The sequence below is a fragment of the Puma concolor genome, chromosome A1, assembly GCF_028749965.1.
Source record: "Puma concolor isolate L17-30 chromosome A1, mPumCon1.1.hap2, whole genome shotgun sequence".
Lineage (NCBI taxonomy): Eukaryota > Metazoa > Chordata > Mammalia > Carnivora > Felidae > Puma > Puma concolor.
The window spans coordinates 63,714,686-63,741,469 of NC_141667.1; the positions used below are offsets into that span (position 1 = coordinate 63,714,686).

The 26,784-nt window shown below is 36.9% G+C and overlaps 1 protein-coding gene across 3 annotated transcripts in view; it reads left to right on the forward strand.

Moving 5' to 3' along the window:
• Positions 1-22,350, forward strand: part of CREBRF (CREB3 regulatory factor) — a 58,134-nt gene extending 35,784 nt beyond the window's left edge. For all 3 annotated transcript variants that reach the window (XM_025923833.2, XM_086717664.1, XM_086717724.1), the window contains exons 7-9: positions 386-459; positions 6,403-6,525; positions 16,664-22,350. In XM_025923833.2, the coding sequence (XP_025779618.1) occupies positions 386-459; positions 6,403-6,525; positions 16,664-16,779 (313 nt within the window). In that variant the 3' untranslated portion in view covers positions 16,780-22,350. The remainder of the gene's footprint in view (positions 1-385; positions 460-6,402; positions 6,526-16,663) is intronic.
• Positions 22,351-26,784: the final 4,434 nt, after the last annotated feature.

Here is a 26,784-nt window from a genome sequence, read left to right on the forward strand (position 1 = left end):
TGCCAAACTATATTTCTGAAGTAATAAAGTAAATTTTAAAAAACTTACTGTTTTTCAAAGTAGCAGTAAGTAGTGTTTACATCCCAATTAGCAACATATGATGGTTCCACTCACTTTACATTCTTTTGGTATTGTCAGTTTTTGTTTGTTTATTTTAGTGTACTGATCATAGCTTTATTTTTGGATGTGTGGTAAAATTTTTTAAAAATCAGTTTGGATTAATGACTGTATTGTGTGTTTTTTGGAAACTGAGTTCCTTGATATAAACATCAATAGGCAGTGATTCTCGGTTGCTATTAGAAAATAGTTTGACAGCAGCAAAAAGAAGTATATTCTGAATGTTCACTTAAAAAATAAGTGAACTAATTGCTCCTTCCTTTCACAGGGCTTGTCGGTTAAAGAAAAAAGCCCAGTATGAAGCTAATAAAGTGAAATTATGGGGCCTCAACACAGAATATGGTAAACCTAAACTTTTAAGAATTTAATTAACCTCCTGTTATTTTGCCAACCACTCTCTTTTTCTTCGGTTTTGTTATTTGCTTTCCCTGTATTCTGCCAAGTTTTAGGCCAGCCTCCTTTTTGTTCATCCATTCAGTAAGCTACATACTCTTATTCATTCATGTTCTCCTTTTAGTGAGTGTATCTGTGGCTCCCCATGCCAAATTTCCTCTCTACCCTAGAGAGCTTGTATACTTGTGACCACAATAATCTCCTACTTCCATTTTACAATTGTATTGCTGGGTCAGCCAGTTTTATTGACTAATGTCTATTTGAGTGGATAATTGAGATCTGTGTTTTACAAATTTGATGGCTCCTTAAAAATCATCTGGGTACATGTTAAAATATAGATCCCTAGGCTTCTCCCCAGATCCAATGAATTGGAGTCTGTGCAAGTAGAACCCAGGAGTCCATATTTTTCACACTACTCCAGATTACTCTAGGCAACTATCTTAGCACATATTTGGGAACTGTTGGCTTAGATCAGTGCCCCCCAGTCTTTTACAACATGGCACATGTAAAAAGTTATCATCTCTAAGACATCCTGGAATATAACAGAGTAGGCTGCTCAAGGGAGGGGAAGCCCCTTATGGACTGAGAGGATTATTGTTTAAAACACCTGGAACCCTTTTTCAGCACTCTAGATGTTTGTAAAGCTCTGGTCTTGATCTTCTGTAATAAGAACCATTCTTCCTTTCTTCCTTGCTCTATTACTATTCCTTAAGCCTGGTGTCATAAGAGTTTGTATGTTCTTTTGCCTCTAAAATTATGTTCTTCACTGGACAGCTCTTGGGCTACGTTGTATCTGAAAGTGGATCAGTGGCGAAATGACCAGTTGTTATTTGTTTCCAGAGATTTTCTGAAGTCAGCACGTCTGGCACATAGGTGCTCACTAAACTTTGTGCAGTTTTCTTAATCCTTTATCTTGATTATCTTGCTTCCACTTGTGAGGGCAGAAAGAGGATTTCCTACTGTGAAGTTTACAACTTGTGAAATGAGCTGATGGTTTTATTTATTAATGGCCACTCAGGAACTCTCATCAGATAAATGAGTTAGGTAAAACAATAGTTGGTTTGTTAGAAAAGAAATCTACTCATTTTCCTATTATTCTTTCTTGCTGTTGAAGCATTCTGACCTTGAGCTCTGTGAGTACATATACACATAATTATTACAATACCATAGGCATTCATATTTCATTTTGGAACCCAGATGACTTACACTGCAGGGAGATATGATGGGCCATTTGGGAGCCTTCTGGCTCTGTGTTTCCTTGGACACTTGTAGGCATCTATCTGTGTGTTGTTCAATTTATGTATTTAACTATAAGTTTGTGTATCTGTGTGCCTGTAGATTTGTGCATTTGTGTATATGCTAATTTACATCTCCACACACATGCTTTGGGTCTGTAATGTAAGTATATTCTGGATTAGGGAACACCTGGGGAATTGCTAAGGGCCAGTTGGAGTGTTTCTGGATGTGTTCTATCTCATTGATTTTTGATAGCTGCCTTAAATTTTTCTTATTTCCAAAACTAATAAAGCCTCTGTTTTCATGTAGGAATAGGCCTGTCTTTAAAAGGTTATCATTTTCTTCTCAGTTAGTCAGCATGGAGGAAGAGGATCTTCTCATTCATTTATTTCTCTTCCCCTTCTGCCTTCCTTCTCTTCTCCAGTTTCTGGGAAAGAACAGCCAGCTGTAACTATTGGATTAGAAGTCATTTCAGAACCCCATGAGATGCTCTCATGTAGTCTGCCACATGTAGTTTGAAAATTCTTCCTAGGGTTTCTGGTTCATCCCTCAAGAGAGTGGTGCCCTTGATTCCTTGAGATATTTGTCGGTCAGTCAGTTAACTGTTTTGTGGAACACTCATTACTTACCACCCACTGATTAGCTGAGTGGTTCCTGGAATTTGTGATTCAAAAATCTGTGACATTTGAAAAAGAATTTGGGATTTGGAACTATAGGCTGCCAACCTTAAATTAAACTTTATGAAAAATATATTGCATTATCCTTATCTGTTTTTATTTATTTATCTGTATTCTGAAGGTCTCAGTTATTCTGCATTGTATGTTTTGTACTACATAGAATTAAGCACAGCACAGAACCCTTCCTTCATCTTCCCTAGCCCCTTTATTTTAGGATTCAACAACTTCTACACTTAAGATGTTAAAATGGAATTTACTTGGCAGTTAGAGGGAAAAGGATTAACAATATCTAAACACAGGAGTTAATGAATTCATCATTTCTGCTAAAGATCAAGCACCCAAATATAAAAGACCACACTGAGAGGGACATCCCTAAGACATCCCCAAGTGGAAAATGAACCAAGTCATGGAAAACTGAGATAGCCCCAAGAGCTAACAAAGAGCAAAAAATTTTAATTTTGATGGACTCCCAATTTGCCCATTTTTCTTTTTATATTTTATATTTTTTGTGTTCTGAGAAATTTAGCCAACTTCAAAATGCAAATATTTTCTTGTATGCTTTCTCCTAGCATTCCTATAGTTTTAGGTTCTACATTTAGGTTTATGGTCCATTTTAGGTTAATTTTTATTTATGGTGTGGAGTGAGAATTGATGTTCATTTTTATCCATATGAATATTCAGTTGATCAAGCACCATTCATTAAAAAGATTTTCCTTTTCCCATTCAATTATTTTTTCATCTTTGTCAGATCAGTTGACCCTATATGTATGAGTCTGCTTCTGGACTCTGTATTCTGTTCCATTGATCATTTGTCTACCTTTATGTGAATACAAACTATTTTGATTTCTGTAATTTTATAGTAAATCTTAAAGTCGGGTAAGTTTAAGTCCTTGTTAATCCTACAATTTTGTTTTTTCAAAATTATGTTGGCTATTCTGTGTCATTTACGTGACCATATACATTTTGGAATCTCTTTTTACAAAAAAGCTTACTGAAATTTTGATTGGGATTGCTTTCAATCTGTAGATCAATTTGGAGAGAACTATCATCTTAACAAAATGGAGTCTTCTAATCCATGAACTTGGTATCTCTTTCCATTTATTAGGTCTTCCTTAATTTCTTTGTGCCTTGTTTTATGGCTTTCAGTGTAGAATGCATAACATCTTTTGTTCTGTTACTGGCTATTTAATATTTTTTGGTGCTCTGTAAATGGAATCTTTTTTGAAATCTATTTTCTTAAATTTTTTGTTTTAATGTTTTATTTTTGAGACAGAGGGAGAGAGAGTGCAAGCAGGGGAGGGGCAGAGAGAGAGGGAAACAAAATCTGAAGCAAGCTCCAGGATCTGAGCTGTCAGCACAGAACCCTTTGTGGGGCTTGAACTCACAAACCACAAGATCATGACCTGAGCCAAAGTCAGACACTTAATCAACTGAGCCACCCAGGCACCCCTAATTTTTAAAAAAAAATTTTAATGTTTATTTCTTTTTTGAGAGAGAGACAGAGTGACAGAGCATGAGCAGGGGAGGGACAGAGACACACACAGAATCTGAAGCAGGCTCCAGGCTCTGAGCTGTCAGCACAGAGCCCGACGCGGGGCTTGAACGCACAAACCATGAGATTATGACCTGAGCCAAAGTCAGATGCTTAACCAACTGAGCCACCCAGGTGCCCCTGGGCACCCCTATTTTTTTTTTAATGTTTATTTTTGAGAGAGAGAGAGACAGAGAGAGAGAGAGACAGAGCGTGATTGGGGGAGGGACAGAGGCAGATGGAGACACAGAATCCAAAGCAGACCCCAGGCTCCAAGCTGTCAGCACAGAGCCCAACACAAGGCTCTCCATGAGATCATGGCCTGAGCTGAAGGTGCTGACTGAGCCACCCAGGTGCCCGTGAAATTTTAAAAGTAATTTTAAAAGTAAAATTTTAAAACTCTTTAAAAAGAAATTTTAAAAGTAAAATTTTAAAACTCTTTGCTGCTAATATATAAAATGGATTTTTATATATTATTCTTGTATCTTGTCATCTTGCTAAATTTATTAGTTCCAGTGTAGGTATGTAGATGCCCTGGGATTTTCTGTTTAAGCAGTCATCATCTGCAAATAGGGATGGCTTTATTTTTTCTTTCCTGTGTGTGTGTGTGTGTTTTTAATGTTTATTTTTGAGAGAGAGAGTGAAAGCAGGGTAGGGGCAGAGAGAGAGGGGGACAGAGGATCTGAAGTGGGCTCCATGCTGAGAGTAGTGAGCCTGATGTAGGGCTTGAACTCACAAACTGTCAGATCATGACCTAAGCCAAAACCAAGAGCTGGATGCTGAACCAGTTGAGCCACCCAGGCTGTTTTTTCTTTTTTTTCTGATATTTTTTCTTTTTTTCTTTTCTGATATTTATGCCTTTCATTTTCTTGCCTTATTGCAATATCTAAGACATTGGATAGACATGGTGATTGTCTTGTTTGCAATCTCAGGGAAGGGAACCTTTCACCTTAAAGTATGATGTTGGTGGTAGGCTTTTTTGTAAGATGATACCCTGTATCACTTTAAGTAAGTTGTCTTCTTTTCCTAGTTTCATTTATCTTGAATGGTGTTGAATAATTGTTATATGCTCTTTTTTGCATCTATTGGAACAGTCATGTTGTTCTCCTTTATTCTGGTAACATATCACGTATTTACCTCTTAATATGGTGAATTACATTAATTGATTTTTGATTATTAAACCAACCTTGCATTCTTAGAATAAACTCTACTTGGTTATAATTTAGTTTCCTTTGTATATCAGAGTCTATTGCAAATATTCTATAAGATTCTATTCCAAAACTTTAAGTTGGATTCTGTTGCTAATATTTTGTTAAGAATTTGATGTCTATATTCAAGAGAGACATTGGTCTGTGATTTTTTTTGTAATATCTTTGTCAGGTTTTGGTATTTGGACTATTTTGGCTTTATAGAATGAATTAGGCCATGATCCTTCTTCCACTTTTCTGAAAAGTTTGATAAGATCAATTTTGTTTCTTCATTGTATATTTGATGTAGTTTTCCATTAAAACCCTGTGGGTTTTCTTTTGGGAATAAATTTTGGATAAATTAATACTTTTACTACAAATAGGGTGTTCAGATTTTTCATTTCTTCTTGTGTCAGTTTTGTTAAGTTGCATTTTCAAGAAATGTGACCATTTTTTACCAAATTGTTGAGTTTGTTGGCATAGTATTTTCTTATTATTCTTTCAATGGCTCTAGATTCTTAAGTGACAATCCCTTTTTCATTCCATGTCAATCCAAAAGGTGGAACCCCTTTTTCATTCCAATCAATCATATAGGTGATTGATCTATTTAGCTGGGGTTGGTTGGGGGTGGGAGTGGATATCAATTTTGTTGATCTTTTTAAGGAACCATTTTGGGCTTTGTTACTTTTCTCTCTTGTATGTTTGTGTTGTTTTATTGATTTCTGCCCTTTATGATTTCTCTCCTTCTATTTACTTTTGGTGGTTAACTCTTTCTTTCTTTCTTTCTTTCTTTCTTTCTTTCTTTCTTTCTTTCTTTCTTTCTTTCCTTCCTTCCTTCCTTCCTTCCTTCCTTCCTTCCTTCCTTCCTTCCTTCTTTTTTCTTTTAAAGCTTCTTAAGGTGGGGATATTTGTTTTTAAAGTTTTGTCTTTGGAGGACTTGAAGGACTTCATTTGATTTATTTAATAAACCTGTATTAACATCTATGATTTGATATACAGGCACTATCAGGTCTTAAAGCCATGAAGACAAGTAAGGAAATTGCTTACAGGATAGTAGACATTGATACATGTCTACAGTGTGTTATCGAAAATGGCACATCATTTGAAGTTAGTCCCTTTGGATAAGAAAGCTTATAACCATTACTACTTAATATTTTCTTACACATTTTCCATTTTTGAACCAAATAACTGTTACTACATAATAAAAAGCAAATTCTTCCATGTCAGTGACGTGTTCCAAGTGTCTTGTTCTGTCTTACAGATAATTTATTGTTTGTAATCAACTCCATCAAGCAAGAGATTGTAAATCGAGTACAGAATCCAAGAGAGGAGAGAGGACCCAACATGGGGCAGAAGCTTGAAATGCTCATTAAGGACACTCTTGGTAAGAAGAATATTGGAAAAATTAATAACAGTAACATGTAGTGTAAGATATATGATTTAAGGAGATACTAAGTTCTTTTAAGGAAAAACCCAAATGCTTTTATTGTAGTTACTTTCCTTTACGAGTTGTTTTGTCTTTTGAGATTTTGCATTCATAAACATGTATTGCTGGTTACCACAATTTGTTATTTATACTTCATTACTGAACTATTTTAACACTTAGGAAAGATGAACTTCTAGCCACTTTACCTTTTGTGAGGAAAGAAAAGATCCCTGAGCTGTCAAGCCTGTAATTTGTACTTTGGTGGAGGTTCTTATCTGTACATTTACTCAGTAGTACATTTCACGGGATTCTAATAAACTTAGTTGTGTGGTTTTCCCTGGACAGATTATATAACATGGGGAGGAACAGAGAGGCAGGCATCCAGAAATCAAGTAGAGGAATACCTGATGGAGGAAAGAGGGAGATAATACAGACATGAGAACTCTAGAGGTGCTGGAGCTTAGGGGCCATAGGAGCAGATCACCTTGGGAGTAGCATCCCAGGACATTGCAGCATAGTGCAATCTGTGAGAACCTTGAAGCATCATAAAATTGGTTCAGCTGTTTCATATGTTCTTTAACAATATTTATTCTAGGACGGTCTTTTAAAAACTGGTTCTTATGTAGTCATTATGTAGAGTGACATACTTCAGCTATCTGAGAATTTTCTTCCAGTTCATTTTTCCCCAGGATGCTGATTGTGTATTGAATCAGGTCACTCAAAAGAATTCGAGCTTACTTTTTTTTTTTAAGTTTATTTATTTATTTTGAGAGAGAGGGAGAGAGAGAGAGCAAGCAGGGGAGGGGCAGAGAGAGAGAGAGGAAGAGAGAGAATCCCAAGCAGGCTCTTCACTGTCAGTGGGGACCCCAGCTTGGGGCTCGAACTCACAAACTGTGAGACCATGACCTGAGATGAAACCAAGAGCCGACCGTTGAACCGATTGAGCCACCCAGGTGCCCCTAGAGCTTACTTTTTAATAATTATTTAGTTCCTTACCTGAATTCTAGAGTAACAAACACTATAAATCATTCTATTTTCTTAAAACTGTAAATATCTCAGAATTTTTTTTACATTTCTGTTAAGACAATTTTTCTTACTTTTAGTTACTATAAATTCATTCAAAGTTTTTTCAGTGCCTGCTATATGGCCCAGTGTGGGGGGATATAGGGTTGAATAACAGACTTGGTCACTAGTCTAAAAATGGAAGACCAAGAATAAACAGAAAAAAATAACAAATTGTGGCAATCACTGTGAAGAAATCAAGATGTTTCCATGGAGTGAAGTGAGCAACAGTTTATTTTTATTTATTTATTTATTTATTTATTTATTTATTTATTTATTTATTTATTTTTAATTTTTTTAACGTTTATTTATTTTTGAGACAGAGAGAGACAGAGCATGAACGGGGGAGGGGCAGAGAGAGAGGGAGACACAGAATTGGAAGCAGGCTCCAGGCTCTGAGCCATCAGCCCAGAGTCTGATATTTATTTATTTAATATAATTTATTGTCAAATTGGCTAACATACAGTGTGTAAAGTGTGCTCTTGGTTTTTGGGATAGATTCTCATGGTTCATTGAACAGTTTATTTCTATTTATACAGAAATACTTCTCACAGCTACCAAAATGATTGCATTTTCTTTGATTAAAAATAAATGCAGATTGAATGCTTCCATGCATGTGTCCACAATGCATGTTTCTGATGGTCTTTGAAATTATTAGTTTCTCTTTGTCAGCATTGTGTTCATACTGAAGGTAAAATATTCTAGTATATTTGAAAGGTAGTTTGGAAATCATTGGTAAAATTAGCAATGCATACAGATATTAGCAAAATAGTTTCATGAAGTTTGGCAACATTTATGCTTGAAGGCCAAAGGAGAAGGTTTGTAAGTGAGATCAAGGGCCAGGAAAGAGGGCTTCCTCGGGTGTTCGGAAGGGATAAACAGCTAACATTTACTGGGTACATGCTATGACCTAGGACCTGTCTGCTAAGGTTGTTTAGTCATTTACTTTCACAGTTCTGTGAAGGAGGTATTATTACTCTAGTTTTACAAATAGGAATTAGAAAACACAGCAAGGTATTAAAGTATCTTATGAGTCCCACAATCAATAAGTGGCCGAACCAGTAGAAGTTCTTTGAGTTCCAGTGCTCACACTGCCTCCACATACCATCATTGAGCCCTATCATCTGACTCTCATCTCTGTAGTCTGACCTGAATAGTTTATCATTGGCCCCCTAATCGCTTCATCCAGTAGGCCTACTTGAGAATTTCTTTTTCTTGACACTCATTGTAACATTTGGCACTTTTGAGTATTTTTCTGGAAACATTTTCTTTATTTTAAGATCTGCATGCCTTGTTTCCTATCTTTTTACCAAAAAACAAACAAACAAACAAACAAAAAAACAAAAACCCAAACAAACACTAGTGGTGTCTCTGTGGCTCTGGCAAAACCAGTGGTCTGAAAATTAAAGTCATGTTTCCAAAAAACAGAAGTTTGTTTATTGTAGTGGTTAAAATCAGAGTATTTGAAATCAGTTCTAGATTGAACTCCTGGCCCTACTACATACTACATGAGGACCCTACGAAAGTGACTTCACTTCCCTCAACCTAATTTTGTTCATCTATAAAATAAGGACAATTGTGTGGATTAATTGAGAAGAGTGCATATAAAACACTTAGCACCCTGCTGAGCACATAAATTCTCAATATTCCATAAGTGTTAGCTGTTGATGTTACCATATTACATCTTAACCATTTAGGTTTTTTTCTTTTTTCTTAAAAGTTTTATTTCCACCTTATTCCTAAAATCCATCATTCATATTTTAGAAAATTGAAGATTTTTTTCATGACAAAGTCAATTAAAATTAGTCAAATGCTTAAGTTGCATGTTCACAACATATTAACCTGATAATTATTTGTGATATAATTGGCTAACAAGATAGATCTAATTTTTCTATTTAGGTATTCCAAACAGTATAACATTTCAGTGATTACTGCTTATCAGTAATTAATAATTCTTTTTGCTAAGTTTTGGGAAATGACTTATAGTTACTAGGTAAGTTCACAGAATAGTAAAATGAATATGTAATTATTATATTTACAGAATTACCTTTTCAAAAATAGAGTTGTACATATGCATCAAAATAGAGTTATGCAAAATGAAACAAAACTAAGAACTGTATATTTATACAGAAAATAAACAGTAAAGGGGTTCTTGGGTGGCTCAGTTGGTTAAACGGCTGACTTCAGTTCAGGTCATGATCTCGTGGTTTGAGTTCGAGCCCTGCATTGGGCTCTGTGCTGACAGCTCAGAGCCTGGGGCCTGCTTCCAATTCTGTGTCTCCTTCTCTCTCTACCCCTCCCCTGCTTGGTCTCTCTCTCTTTCTCTCTCTCAAAACTAATAAACATTAAAAAAAATTTTTTTAAAAAACACAAAAAACCCAAGATCACCTCAATTACCCAAAATACAAGATGAGATTGAAAAACTACCATTCATTTAAAAAAATAAAACAGTATGAAAGATCAGAAGTTTATTTTGAACAAAACTATATTTATGTAGAAAACACTTAGGTGAAGAGTGGATTCTAACTATCAATATTTTCCTAAACAACCAGTTACTTTTTACCTCATGTAGATTAATTCAGTATGCAAATAGGAAGTCCTGGTGAATTTACTTGACTTTTTCTTCAAATGGATTGATGCTGTTTTAATATTTTATGTATTCTTTCAGTGCCTTTCTGTCTTTAATGTTCTTTAAAATAATTTTCAGTTCTTTTATTAGGTAGAGGGAGGAACTTAATATTACCAGTAAAGATTCTTTTTACCTTTTTAGTTTTTAATTTAAAGGCCTTATATGTTGATAAACGTGTATATAAAGGTCAATTTCAAATTCCTTGACTCACATTTTCTTTCCTTTAAAAAAATTTTCTTTAATGTTTGTGTATTATTTTTGAGAGAGAAAGAGAGAGAGAGAGCACGAGCAGGGGAGGGGCAGAGAGAGAGAGGGAGACACAGAATCTGAAGCAGGCTCCAGGCTCTGAGCTGTCAGCATAGAGCCCCACGTGGGGCTCAAACTCACAAACCCTGAGATCATGACCTGAGGCTAAGTCGGACGTTTAACCAACTGAGCCACCAGGTGCCCCTTTCCTTGAGTATTTAAATATGCGTCTCCGTTTTGTTTTGTTTTGTTTTGTTTTGGCTTAAATGTTTCTGTTAAAAAGCTAATAATTGCCTAGTTTTTTTTTCTCCTTATAGGTCATTTGCTATTTTTGCCAAGTTGTCAACAGGATTTTTTCTTTTTTTTTCTTTTTTTAATGTTTGTTTTATTTTTGAGAGAGGTAGACCACTAGTGGAGGAGGGGACAGAGGATCCAAAGTGGGCTCCACACTGACAGCAGTGAGCTCCACACGGGGTTCAAACTCCTGAACCCACAAGATCATGACCTGAGCCAAAGTCAGATGCTAAACCAGCTGAGCCATCCAGGCACCCTTTTCTTTTTCTTTAAATCCCAGTAATTTCACTAGACTTTGTCTTGGAGTTGGTCATTTTAGGTTGATATTGTCATGTGTGTACTGTGCTCTTTCAAATATTACTATTTGACCTGTTTCCTTGCTTTGTTTTGTTTTTGTTGTTCAGGGAATTATTATTTGTGGGTTGGACCTTCTTTGCCTAGCTTCGGTATTTCCTATGTATATTTAGTTTTTTATCAGTTTTTTGCTTCTTAATTTCTTTTTTTATTTTAAAATTGTTTCTTGTTTGTACCTCCATGTCTCTTGAAAGCATTATTGTTGTGTTTATTTGCTGCTCTTGTATTTTTTTGTTTTTTCTTAATTTCAGAAATTAATTTTTCTTCCAGTTTTTTTCTGAGTTCTGTCACCTTATTTCTGAGTTTTTCTATTTATGATTATTTTGTCCCTTCATGTAACATTTTCTCTAATGTGTTTTAGTTCATTTTGAATATCCTTGCATTCGTTCTGAAATAATAGTAGGTTCTGACCATTTGGGATAATAATAAAGGATATATATGGTCGTTTTGTGGTCATATCTGCTAGGATATTCATTGTTTGTAGGAATATTCTTCTCTTTTTTCTTATAATAACTTTATATGGGATTTTTGACCTTGATATTTTTCTATTCATTTGTATGTGAATTTGGTTTTTCTGAACTTTGAAAGTTTGGTTCACAATAGCTTTCCTGACTTCAGGCTTTACAGAGTTCTCTGTTTTTGTTAATATAAAACTATGTTTTGTATTCATTTATGAGATGGTGTATAGTCTAGCCACACGAAGGGGACACAGGAGAGGAGCAGGAAGAAAGCTTATCCTAGAGAAACAAAGTCACCACATGCCACAAGGGGGCCACATGAAGGAAGCACTAAGGGAGAAGACTCAACAAAGCAGGTAGGGAAGAGACAGAGAAGAGAGAGAGACATGGAGTGGGAGAAAAACAAAGGAACCTGGGGACAAGTACCTTTATTGGATGCTGAGGTGATATGCAAAAGCAAAGGGTGGGAGGCAATTTTTTTGGTACATTTGTATGTCGCTAGCCCACAGTCAAGTGAGGGCAAGAAGAACTTGTGGCAGGGCAGGTGCACAGGGCAGCTTGCTTTCTGAAATTTCTTGTTCTCTGCTCCTCTCCCATTTTATCTGCACCGTCTCTTTCTTTCATATCTATTGTTCCTGTCTTACTCAATTTTGATTCTTACCAATCCTGGCTCTTCTCATGCAAGGGAGTCCTGGTCGGTCAGTTTTTAGTTCACAGAGGCTAGACTGCTCCAGCCCCTCAACACCTTACTGCGGGCTCCTTGCACTCACCTTGTACTCACTGTTCATTTGGACAAAAATCCCTCACGGCTTCAGCTGTGTTCTCATGTTGGTTTCCTGTGGCTTCCAGTGCATAACCTGTTGGCTATTTTATGCTTTTGTTCTCAGGTCCAATTACTCCCTTTTGACTCATCCTACACAAATGTTGGTAATGTTAATACCATGGAGGTCTTGTCACTTTTGATAGTTTGTTTGAACCCTTTCGGATTTTGGGGTTTGTGGAGATAACTTGTCACTTGTTAATGTTTTCCATGGGTTTATGGTTTTTCTGCTTAATCTCTTTATATGGGGAACTGAGGAGATTAAAAATCTATACAGCTTTGTAACAGTCTTTTCAGAATTCCCTTCTGGAGCAGTTTAAATAAGTTGGAGTTTCTTTTTCTTAAAGATTTGGTAGAATACTCTTTCAAACTGTCTCATCCTGTGTGTTTTTTTGTGATTAACTCTTTGAAAACTTTCTGTGTTCTCTCTGATAATTTGTATGTCAGATTACAAGCTCTTCTGGAGTCAGTTTTGATAATTTATATATTCCTAGAAAATTACCCACTTCCTCCATGCCCTCAAATTTATTAAAATTATCTTCATACTCCTCTGTATCCGTGGCTAGGTGCTTCATTTTCATTTGTTTATGTCTACTGTGTTCACCTTCACTTCTTGAATTGGTTAATTACAGGTGGTTCTGCTTCTCTCCCCCCCCCCACCCAAACAACCAGCTCTTGAATTTGTCAGTTATTCTGATTAGATGTTAGTTGCTTAATTCACTTCTTTTTATTCTTTCTTGTTCATTATATAATTAAAAACCTTTGAAATTTCTTCTGGGTGCTGCGTTAGCTATATCCCAAATTCTGATGTCATATTTCATTGTTTTTTGAATACTTTGAAATTTTATGCTTGATTTACTCTGTGACCCAAGAATTGCTTGAGAGAGATTTAAAATTTTCCAGAAGGTAGATATTATTATTTTCTAGTTTTGTTATTAACTATTCTTTGTGTGTGTGTGATTTAAGATTTTTTTAAGCTATCTAACATATGATTACATTTATTTATATTTGTTACATTTATTACAACCTATTTAAATGTTCTGTGGGCACTTGAAAAGCAGATACATTTATTATGTTAAGACTCCCATTATATTGGAGCACCTGGTGGCTTGGTTAAACATCTGACTTTGGCTCATGTCATGACCTCACAGCTTGTGAATTTGAGCCCCACCTCTGCTGTCAGCACTGAGCCAGCTTTGAATCCCCTACCCCTGCCCTGCTCATGCTCTCTCTCTCAAAAAATAAACTTAGTAAAAAAAAGACTCCGTTATATGTTGGTTAGGTCATCTTAATTAGGTCTCTTTTTCCTTTTCATTTTTGTAGGGGTGTCCATTTACTCTATGTAAAACTGAGAATGAGCACCCACCACTAATGTATTTGATTTTTTCTCCTATTTTCCGAGGTTTTGCTTTTGAATGCTGGAGTGCTTGAGTGGGAATCCTTACCAGTAGATCTTTATTATGAATTGTAATCTTTACATCATGAAGCATCCTTCTTTTGTCTTATTAATAGCTTTTTCTCTGAATTCAGTCTTGTCTGATATTATAATATAAATACAGCTTTCTTACTATTTATATTTGCTTCGTATACCTTTGCCTACTCTTTTATTTTCAGTCTTTCTGAATCACTTAATACTAGATACATCTCTTTTAAAAACATTTAAATTCAAATTTAATTTTGATAAGCATATTATAAAATTCACTTTTAGATTTTTATATATACCATATAGTCCTTTATTTGTCAGACTGGGAGTTTTTCTTTAATAGGTGAGTTGAACTCATTTTTTATTTATTGATACATGTTTGATTTTAGTTTTGTCATCAAAAAATCTGTTAGCCTTTGTTCATGTGGCTTTTGCCTTTTTATATCATTCACTATATGATCCATCATTATAGTTTCAGTATGTGTTCTTTGATAATTTGTAAGCTCTGCACTGTTATCTTGTGAGTTGACTTTTTTAGTTATAACATATATATTTTTTCCCTTAACTTTTCATTTAAGAAAAGTAGAAATAGTACACTGAACATCTGCTTATCATTCAACTAGATTCACCAGTTGTTAATATTTTGCTGCACTTGCTTTATTTGGATATCTACTTATTTTTATTCCTAAGTATCTGAAGGTAACTTCTAAACATACCCTTCATCCCTAACTACTTCAGCATGTATTTCTTGAAAACAAGGACATTCTGAGAATAAGGCACAATACCGTTTTCACATCCAAGTACTTCAACATTGATACAATATCTATATGGAGTCCATATTTAAACTTCCCCATTTGTCTCAATAATGTCCCTTAGAGCCTTTTTGGTTTTGATCCATTAAGTATCATGCATTACATTTATTTCTATCATTTTTCTCCTTTAATCTAGACCAGTCTCCCAGTGTTGTGTTTATTTTTTCCTATGAAAAATCTAGGTAGCTGTTCTTGTAAAATGTCCCAACATCTGGAGTTGTCTGTTTCCTCATGATTACATGTAGTTAAATTTTCTTGGCAAGAATCTTCATAGGTGATTATCCTTCTCATTCCATCAATCAAGAGGCACATATATCAGTTTGTCCCATTATTGGTCATGTTAGATTTAGTCACATGATTGAGGTAGTGTCAATTGTCTGTTTTTTTTACAGTATCTTTTGACTTCTTCCTGGGAGGAGTGACTAGATATTTTTCTATTCCCATCTTGTTTTAATCATTTATTTTCTCATTACTTTTAAAACGTGCTTATACCTCTGTTATTTGACTTATTTTTTTTTGAGGTTTTTTTTTAATGTTTTATTTATTTTTGAGACAGAGAGACAGGGCATGAACGAGGGAGGGTCAGAGAGAGAGGGAGACACAGAATCTGAAGCAGGCTCCAGGCTCTGAGCTGTCAGCACAGAGCCCGACGCGGGGCTCAAACTCATGGACTGTGAGATCGTGACCTGAGCTGAAGTCGGCTGCTCAACCGACTGAGCCACCCAGGCGCCCCTTGAGTTTTTTTTAATGTTTATTTATTTTTCACAGAGAGACAGAGACAGAGCATGAGCAGGGGAGGGGCAGAGAGAGAGAGAGACAATCCAAAGCAGGTTCCAGGCTCTGAGCTGTCAGTACAGAGCCCGATGTGGGGCTCGAACTCACAGACCATGACATCATGACCCGCCTGAGCCACTCAGGCACCCCTGTTATTTGACTTATTGATTTTGAAGTATCTTTTGACTCCAGCTGTAGGAGATGAGGGAGATGAAAAACTCAACATACACTGTCTTCTACCTTTTTTTCCCTCTTCTCTTCCAACTTTTGTTTATTCATTTACTTTCTTTAAAATGAAGAAAAGTGGGGGGGGGGGGGGCACCTGGGTGGCTCAGTCGGTTAAGTGGCCGAATTTGGCTCGGGTCATGATTTCACGGTCCATGAGTTCGGACCTCGAGTCGGGCTCTGTGCTGACAGCTCAGAGCCTGGAACCTGTTTCAGATTCTGTGTCTCCCTCTCTCTGACCCTCCCCCGTTCATGCACTATCTCTCTCTGTCTCAAAAATAAAGGTTAAAAAAAATTTTTTTAATAAAAAAAGGGAACATAAACTTAATCCAGTAGTTCTAAAAATTACTGAAAACATCCCTCAGATCAGAGTTTTCAGTTACATGGGTGAAACCCATCCATGGGATGCACAGAGGCTGGAGAAGTTGGAAGAGACTGGCTGAAAAAACAGAGCAAACATGCTGGGCTGGGGAACAACGCTTGTTGGTGGGTGTGGGTTTGGGCTTGGACTATTTTTTGGAACCTATTACCTGTCATCTCCCCCACTTAAAAATGGTGATTAACCATTCTTCATTATTGGTTTGACCTTTCTAATCTAAAAATTATAGGCTCTGGAGCACCTGGGTAGCTCAGTCAGTTAAGCATCTGACTCTTGGTTTCAGCTCAGGTCATGATCTCATGGTCTTGGGATCAAGCCCCGTGTTGGGGTCTGTGCTGAGCATGGAGCCTACTTGGGATTCTCTCTTTCCCCCCCAGCCCCTCGCCCCCCCCCTCTGCCCTCCCCTCCCCCCATCTCTCTCAAAATAAATACACATTTTAAAACTGTAGGCTCTAATCTGACGAGGAGATTGAATTTCTATAGTAGCAAGCAGCTGAGTACTCATTTGGACTGGTGTCAAGCTGGGGGCCACCCCTGACCTTCAGATCTGCCTACTTCTCACCTTCCATCTATGCCATTGCCAATTCTGTGCCTAAGTGTGCCTTATTTCTTTTTCCTAGGTCTCCCAGTGGCTGGGCAAACCTCAGAATTTGTTAACCAAGTGTTAGAGAAGACGGCAGAAGGCAATCCCACTGGAGGCCTTGTAGGACTAAGGATACCAACATCAAAAGTGTAATCAGCCTCATTGGACCACTGGTCAGAAATGTCTGTTTGTCACATTATTCATTGTAAATTTTCATTCTGTTTTGCATGTCAGTTTAGCATTATGTAAACATTGATTAGGTTACATTGTTTTAAGAACTAAGTAGCATAAGTGAAGCATGATCCAAAATACTTGATTATTGCATTTTCAGAGCATAAACCATGGTTAAAACTGCTACTGGCATCAGAATTGGAACGTGTACATTTAAGTAAACGTTTAGGTACAGATTGCGAAAATCTGTTAAAGTCAAACAAGTTTCGGAGGAGTGAAGATACTAGTAAATGCCAAATACTGTGGCAGGTTTATGCTCTGAACCACACAAAAAAATTGAGGAAGCATTTTTTTAAACAGTCCGTTTAGATTGTTTTTAGAATTATTCCTTCTGTTCTGATTTTTCCACAACCATTAATCTCACTTGTACATGGCACAACCCAGCACTCATGCCCATGTGCCATATTAGAAGTTCATTTTCCGAGCTCAATATGGTATATATAAATATATATATAGATATATATATAATGTCTGTGCAAGTAAGAAAAAAAAGCATATTCTTTGTGCCTTGTATTTTGGGGAAACTATAAAACTGGTAATATTTTGTATGATGAAAACCCTACTGAGGAGAAACAAGATATATAGATGGAGAAATTATGGGGTTTAAATGTTTTTTTGTTCCAACTCTTTTTCAAATTTTTTGAATGTATATAGGACTATGTTGAAATGTAGATATATGCCACAGAGTCTGTGTATTGTATAAAAAACAAAACAAAAAAACAAACAAAAAAAAGATGGCTCTAGAAAACTCCTATTTCGGTACTTGACCGGAAGAAGACAAATACTTGCACATTATTGCGATTGTTTTATTTTTTGTACCAAAGACAAATGCAACTGATATGGCAAACTGCCAGTCTAAGTAAAGTTTTGCACAGCTTACATGATACTGTATGAATGTATGAAAAACAAAGGAAAAAAAAACCCAGAAAAATGAAAAGGTCAGGGTTAGGGATCTTACTGAACTGTGAATCTTATTTCTGTTTGGGTCCAATTATCTACAGAAGGAGCATCCACACATACAGATATTATTTTGCCGTTCCTCTCATTCGCTTCCATAGTAGATAAGTTGGTGGCCATTTAGATGTCCGTAAGTCTTTTTATTTCTGCACTTATTGTAGGAAATTTTAATATATTTCATTTTAGTAAGCTATTGGTAAAATAGTTTTTGACCTTGAAAATTAAAGTTTATTTAGCTTATTGTAGTATACTTCCACCAAACAACCAAAATACAGATTATTTTTATTGTATTATATATATATATGTAAAGAAAGAAAAAAAAAGCTAAAAATATCTAATTCTTTAGTTGCCACTTTTCCAATCAATGTATTATTGTGCATGTAATATTTTCAAAGATCAACACAAGCTTAAAACAAAAACAATTTATAGATTTTTATATTTTTGTACAGGTATTTTCAAACTAGCTTCTTCAGACTTACATGTGACTTCTTCTATGTTTCTAGAACTGAGAAATAATTAACACATTTAGTTTTTAGGTGCTCTTTTTTGCTCACATAAAACAGCTTCATTAGTCAGTGTTTTAACTATGTTAAAGCTTTACCTCTTGATGAGAAATTTCTTGTGTCAAGGCAGCATTATAAACCTTCCCCACAGATCTTTCCATTCTGTCTCTCTTACTGTTGATTCTCAAATCTTGTGTTTTGAACTCTGAAAACTGGTGGCTTAAAAACTATACTTAAAAAAACAAAACAAAAAAAAATCCTATCTAGCCCAGAAAAAATACCAAAAATTTCAGACCTAGCTGCTGGGAAAGTATCTATTTCTCCAACCATTTCTCCGTTACTCCCTGGAGAATTTATTCCTTAATTATATTTTGTTTTTACAGTGTGTTTCCTTTTCTTCTACTTTATTCCCCCAACCCTCACCGCTATTTGTAAGCTGTGGCATATGAAGCTATAGCTTATAAAGGCTTGATTCTAAAACACACAGTAACAACTGAACTATGTCCTTAAATGCTTCTTTGACATCATGAAAAGGAAACTCAGAAAAGGATTAACACCTTAGCTGAACTGTGATACACAAGATTTTCCTGTGTGCTTGGTGGAAATGTACCTGGTCAGTGCATTCATGCTCAACAGGCGATAAGCTCAGATCTAATGGTTTAATAGAACGTAAGCTCATTGTTTAAAGTTTTTCCTCTTCAGGTGGGAGAAGGCAGAGCACAGGCTTATAACTTGGAAGTATCTGAAGTTTTGACAGAGTGTGTTTAGTAGATTGAAACATGTTCCAAAATATGGCAGTTTTGCAATCAGGTGAAAATCACTTCATGATAGAGATTCAGCTGATGAGGTTTATAAAATTGTCCCTTTCTAGCTGCTCTGTTAGGAATTCTGGTTTTTGATACTTTTTTCCTGTCTGCAAACCAGAATTTGATTTTTTGGTCTTGCATTTCAGAAAAAAAAAAAAAAAGACTTTGAATCTGTTTAGTAGATTCCATATCCTTGCATTTCAGTGTTTTATATGTACTACTTAAGTTAAATAGTTTAAAAGCTTTTAAATAGTTGAGCTTTTTAATGTTGACACTTTATTTTGTACCTATTTATATATGTATGTATATCTTAGAAAAGCACTTTGTTAAAAAAAAATTGCATTTTATATGATTCCTGCCATTTGCTGCTAAATCTGGGCTGGTCAGAATGCTGCAGCGATACTTGATCTAAATAAAAAAAAACCTGGCAGTAAAATGTAGAGTGAAAGTTAAATCCTCTTGCTGTTTTAACTTTATCATAAAGATGACATAGGCAAGCTGTGCAGCTTTACATTTTAACCAGGGGACTCTGTGGCATTTAAAACCGTCTAGAAATGGTTGTACTTTAATGCCAGTAATAATCTGCTTCCTCTATTGTCATTCAAATATATACGTTTAGTGTATCACACAACAGATCTTATAAGGGTAACGTAAAAACCCCAACAATTGTACATGTTCTGTTTTTGAAAATTGTGGCATGTATTTTTGGGCGAAGATCATTAGAGAAGAGCTCTCTAAAGGTTTTCTGTGTTCATACATGGTATACAGATAGCTCATAATGAAGTCCAGAATCTTACTTTAAGTGAAGGCATTGTGAATTCACCTCAAGTAAACCCATTGTTCCAAAAGCAATTATAAACTTTGACTCGAGTACTACTATGATTTAAGAAAAAAAATACAAAAAACGTTCTTCCTCGTTTCAGATACACTGGATTCTTTATAGAGTTTGTCTCCATATGAAAGCATGCTGTCCAGTTGTTCTTGTTAAGATCTTGTCTGAGTTTTGAATTGGGTGCCACACTTTTTCAGTCAATATGATTGCTTGTCCTACTGTACCATGTATGATTCTTGTCCTTTCCTATATCCTTCATGACAGATTATGATGTGGCTTTATATTGTGCCTTACTTGTACATTGAAACTGAACATCTTCATTCCCTTCCACTTCCTAAATCTTTCACTTTGACCTTTTTGGTAAGAGAATCAGAGCAATTATAAACACATCGTGAAGGATTTCAGATGGGTATGGTTTCAAATTCCCTCTCTTCACAGTTATTTTATATTTGTATGGAAGACCAGTTTTGAATGGTCTTTAAATATGAGAGGGAAAGACTTAGCAGTAATTTCACTACATCCCTTTTTTCTGACTTTCATGAATTTGTCCTACATCTTCTTTCTGATGCTTGACTTTATTTGCTCCGTAGCAATAGTCTGCATTTAAAGAAAGGTGTGTTCAGTTCATCAGCTTGAAATTGACTATTTCATCTTTCCAGAATTTTTTAGGAGAAGAATACCCGTTTTGTTTGTTTTATAAAACAGATGACAAGTCTCTTTAAAAGAAACAGAAGTACAGTACTTTTGAAATACAATGCTGTTAGTTTGGATTTCTTTTTTTATATATACTATTCATACAATTATCTGATGTTTGCCTTCATTAATAAAGCTGTTAGTTTATTCACCAAAATGTCAAGAATGGATGTGCTTTTCTTTATTCCATACATTTAAAAATATTTTAGCTGCTAAGATTTAGTTAACTTTCTAAGAAACAAATTCAAGTTGCCTTCAGCAGGAATTAACAAAAGCTTATGTTCCCTTTCTTTATATAGTCTTCCTAAAATTCTGTTCAAGTATTTTCTAGTTAATTATGTAAGAGAATGTTAGCATCTCTCCAAATCTTGAAACTTGAATTTTGAGAATGCATTGAATTATGCTTTCAGTGTTAAAGTAAAAGGTTTCAATTATCCTTCTAGTGAAGTCAATTGTGGAATACCATTTCCCATGGAACTGAGGCCATTTCCACAACTTTGCACAGAATTGCAGTCTTGTTCTTCCCTTGGATCATGACAAATAAGTCTCACACAGTGCCGTAATACTTGTGGATTCTTTTGTAATCTTTGTAATCTTAATAAGGGCATTATGAGAAGATGACTCCATGTTTTTTTAATATTTCAAACACATTGGGATGGAACAATGAATGTCCACTGTAGGAACAGTTGTTTCGTTTTAAGGAATAAGCATGTTGGGAAAAGATGATGAAAATGTACTACTGACAGTTTTACACTTCCACAGGCGAGTGGGATTATGTGTTGAAGCATAATCCTCATGCTTAGTAAACTGACTGAAATTGTAGAAATTACACCTAGGAACTGAATGATGCCAAATTGCCATTTTTCTTTAGAAAAGAGAGGTTTGGGTGTAGTAGTGAGGGACTAGAACCTTAAAACTGCTTCCAAACAGTTATCTTGGAATCGAAGACTTGGTGGCTAGCGAAGAACACGAGGGTCCGGTATCTCAGTGTGCCAAGTTCAGGTGAACTAGGTTTGCCTCTTTCATAACCATGTAAACACAATGGTGTGTAGGTAATTAAATTCTGGGTGTATGGGAGCGGGACGGACTACTGTGTCTTGCCCTTCGCCCTTTGTTTTTTTCGGAACCAAATAACAGAAATGTGTATGTGCGTACTGTATCTGCCTTCTCCACCGCATCTTTATGACACTGTATTCCGCTGCCTGCTTTTTTTTTTTTTTTAACCTTCTCTCCCTAGGATTTGTCCTCCAACTTAGCATTTGTGATTAACAGTTGATACTAGGGCTGACCGCACATGAGAAGTCACAAGAGAAGAGCGGAAGGGCAAGAATTCAGAGCATTCGTTCATACAATGTGGCAACCTCTTTTGCGTAGTGGCGTAGGATCCTGTTTGTAATGCTATCATAAATATTCTGTAGTTTTGTTTCCCCATTCCCCCAACTGGAGCTATGAAACTTATTGGATTCAGTCTTGTCTTTTGTCTAGAAAGAATTTTATCTTGTTGACGCATGAGCTGTTTAAAAATTATTCTATTAAATGTTGGTTAATAGTTGTGCAGTTTTTCTTTTCAGAAGAAGAGGCAATTCAAATGTTGCCTTTGTTTTCTGTCACCTTCCAACCCCCCGGCACTTCTAGTCAGATACAGATTCATCAGTGTATGCAACATCCTTTGTAATTTAAAATAAAAAAAAAATGAAAAGGTTTTGAATTGTTTGCCTCATGTTTTCGCCCTTCCCTTCTCTGTTGCTTTTCTGTCGTTTACCAAGGTGGCTAACCATCTCCTCGTCTGCAAAGAAATTGCAAACTAAAGACAGCAGTGAACTGTGGATTGTGCTGCCCCTCTCTTGGTGTAGGGCATAAAGAGCTAACGTTTTGGACACTTCGGGCTTTTTCAGTACTCTAGTGAAAGTTAGTGATTATGGAAAATTATTTGTTGATGAAAACATTTGCATTCTTCATAGTTTGGAACATAGTTTAGTTACATGTATTTTTCGTCTTTGATTCTTCAGGCAAGCAAGGGAAATAAAATGTTTCAAGTCTCTCCTGACTTAAACATTTGTATGTGCTTGTATGTTTAATCAAAGTACGTCTCTGAGATAGGCTGGGTATATACACAGAGCCTTAAGTGAGGGGACCTGAGTGAACACCACCGTGGCACTGTGTTCCTTCAGCCAACAAACATTTGTTTAGCCCATGCTCCGCCAAGACTTGTGCTAGGTACGGACTGTAAAGAGATTAGAGAGACATCCAGGAACTGCTGAGGTTGCTGAGGGGAGGCAGCATGTGAACAGGATCGTGGAACAAGACAAGAGCTGTTACAAATGGAAAGGGTTCTGGGTACGTTATTGCCGAGATACTTGCAAGGATGCGGGTACCACATCCAGTAGGGTATGTTAGGGAAGAATTGACAGGCTTGTGTTCGTGATGTCCCAGGACTCTTGCAAAAAGCTCTTTTTGCTTCATTCAAGGGATATTGGGGCCATCAGAGAGCAAAGTGGACGTGGCCTCTCAGGGACTGGTTCTGCTTCAGGACTTGACCTCCATCCCAGGAGCCTCTGTCATGGTCTTTTAAGGAGTTGGGTGAGCCAAGTCAGTATAGTCCTTAGGAAACCAAACCTTTTGTGGGTAGCACCTAGTTAAATGGGTTGTTCGGTTGTCCCTCCTCACCCAGTGATTTCAGAACCAGGAGAGCTCTTTAGCAAGCAAGAAAGACATAAGTTGGGAAATGCTTTAATATTCCTGCTGAAAGGTTTATAATAGGAAGAGGGTGTTAGAAAGGCTAGGAGCACCTCAGTGACTCTGTTGTTGAGTGCCCAACTTCGGCTCCGGTCATGATCTCATGGGTTGTGAGTTTGAGCCCCGCATCCAGCTCTCTGCTGTCAGCCTGTCAGCACAGAGCCCGCTTTGGATCCTCTGTCTCCCTCTCTCTGCCTTGTCCCCGCTTACGCTCTCCCCAGAATAAATATTAAAAAAAAAAAAAAAAGTCTAGAAGGCTGGGGGTAGCATTCATTAAACCCCTGCTAGGTGCTTTCCTGTCAGGTAACTCTGCTCTCCGTGGCGCAGTGAGGTGGGTGGTTGTGTCCATCTTACAAAGGAGAATAAACTCCGTTGAGGAGACTCACCTCACACCCAGTGTGTGTGATGGCCCCAATTCAAACTCCTGTCTGCTGTCTGCACTGAGAGACGATTCGTACTCCTGAAGGGCCAGGCCAGGTCACAGGCAGTATATAATGGTATCTGTGTAGGAGGGAGATAATAGGCTTAGAATCTGAAACCAGAAAGAACTAAAGCTAAAACCAAGCAGACGTAGTAACCAAAAGTTAGTCTCAGGATGTGTGGGTAGAGGTGATAGAAGCAAAATAGTGTTGGCCAAAGCAGCCTGTGATCGAGAGTGTGGGTCACCACACTACGTCTATCCCTCAAAGATGGCCTCTAGATTAAGGGCTTAGAGTTGGGTCTCTTCGTTAGAAGGGAGCATGTTGGAGGTGGAGAAAAGGGGATCTGTGTTTTCTTCTCTAATTGCTATGTAGAGAATTGCATGGAGACTCTCAGTTGCATAGAGGCCCAAGGTCATGCATCCTAAATAGGGAGCTTCTATTTGAGGATCCAAAACTTTTGAGTGATCTGAAAAATGTCAGTTTCTTTAAAAGATTCTAAACTTAAAACATCACCGGGAATGAACTTAAAATGTACAGGGTCTGGATAAAGAAAACTTTAAAATAATATGAAGGACATAGAAGAAGACATGAACAAATGGAAAGAAAGACCCAAGTTCTTGAACTGGAGCAGCCAACAACATGAAGCTGTCCTCAAAATTAACAAATGTAATGCTATCTCAATAAGACATACCAATGGGGTTTTAAAAAAAAAACACCTAAGTTCATATGGGGAAAAAAATAATAGCTGGAAGATGATGCTAGGGGGAAAAAAAGATTGGGTGTTTAATCCAAACATTAAAACACATAAAACTATAAATAAAACTAAAAATTTTTGGTGCATAAATGAATAGGCCAATAGAACAGAAGGAAAAGTTTAGAAACAGATTCAAACGTAAGAATTTATTATGGTAAATGTGCCATCCAGAACCAGGGAGAAAAAAAGACGGATTCTTCAGAAAATAGCGTTGGAACAACTGGGAAACTCTGGAGAAAGAAAAGTTGGCTTGTATCTCACACCAGATTTCAAACTGTATACATAACAGGAAATGTGGGCAATTCCTTTAAAATCTGTGGGAAGGGGTGGGGAGAATGTTCTAACTTGGATCCCAAGTTCAGGAGTCATAAATGAAGATCGACAAATTCTATGTGAAACAAAAATAAAAAATTGAAATCTTTTTAAAGTTAAAAACATCATAAGCCAAGTCAAAATGCTATAGACTATGAAAAAAACTCATCTCTAAGGGATAATCCTCCTAATATATTAAGAGCTCCTGGAAACTAGTATGAAAAACCAACCACCCAATAGAGAAATGAGTAAAGTAACTACAAATAGCACTCAATCTCATTCATGATAAGAGAAATGCACATTAAAAGATGGCAGTTTCACTTAATCAAACTGGGAAAAATCCTAGTGTTTAACACACCATGTTGGTGAGGCCATGGGAACGCAGGCATTTGTACCACCTTGCTGTGGATAACTGACGTAACCTCTATGAAGAGCAATCTGGTAGTTTGTATCTAAATTTTAAAATGCACATATCCTTTCATCTAGCACTTCCATTTGCCCTGGGCAAATCATCCTGTGCCTGTTTCTTCATGTGTAAAATGCAGACAATTCTACCTCGTAGGGTTGTTGTGAGAATTGTTAGATGAAACACATTAAGAACTTTGTACAAAGTGCCTGGCACATAGGAAGTACTCCAAAAATGTCAGCAATGTAATAGCAGCTAATGCACGTTGAGCTTTTAAACATATGCTGCATTTACTACACGGTGCTTGGTGCTTTTCATGTATTACCTCATTTAATGCTCCAGCCATCCCTGTGATTATCACCAGTTAGCCTCAAGTTTCTGAGGCACAGAGATGTGAAGCGGGTTGTCCAGCAGGATTCAAGCAGGGTTGACTCCCAAGCTTCCCTTAAGGGAGGGTGCGTGGAGCACTGGAGTAACACAGATGGGCAAGCCATGTGTTGAGTTTTGAGGGAAGATGTGGCTCTCAGTTAAGGCTCTGCCACTCTCGACTTGGGTAGTCTTGGGGCAGGATGTTCAGTTTTGTTTCACTTTTGACCTACTCTTAGTCCATCTGCCAATCTGTAAAACTGGGGTATAACTATTTCAAGTGTGGTTGAGAGGATTAAACTAGGCATTCAGGTCTTCCTAATTCATGCTTGCTGATGTGAACCAAAGTACGCAGGGTGGGAGCAAAAGGGGAAACGCATTCTGAGAAGAGGGAACAGCACATTCCAAAGCTACAGATCTAAAAAGAGCCTGAGGAATCCAGGAGTGGGATGAGATGCGGTGGCTGATGGCCTTGAAGATCAGCTAAGAAACTTGGACAATTTGATAATAAAAATAAAACGAAGAGCCACCATTTTCTGAGAGTCTGCTCTTAATTATTTCCATCAAAACTACTCCAGCGAGGTAGATTTAATAAATCCAACTGTACACAAAGGGGAACTGCCAGGAGCCACAGAAGAGGTGTAAGCTGGGAGGTGGCTTGATCCGTTGTGATTTTAGAACCCTTGGACCAACAGGAGGTGCTCTAAGAGAACTGCCTTGAATCCCATACATTAAAAGTATTAATAACATTTATCATTTTTGCATTTATTCCACAATTTATATTCACCGTAGAACATATGAAAAATACAAGAAAGTTTAAAGAAACATAAAAAATTGTTAATTCCACCCTCTAGAGAATCCCAAGTGATACTTTCCTTCCAGTCTTCTCCCCCCGCCCCCACCTTAATCCAAAAAATATGTAGTGATTAGAATGGCTCTTAGATAGAAGATGTGGAGAGGTCAGTGTTAAAACGCCCTTGAGGGGCGCCTGGGTGGCGCAGTCGGTTAAGCGTCCGACTTCAGCCAGGTCATGATCTCGCGGTCCGTGAGTTCGAGCCCCGCGTCGGGCTCTGGGCTGATGGCTCGGAGCCTGGAGCCTGTTTCCGATTCTGTGTCTCCCTCTCTCTCTGCCCCTCGCCC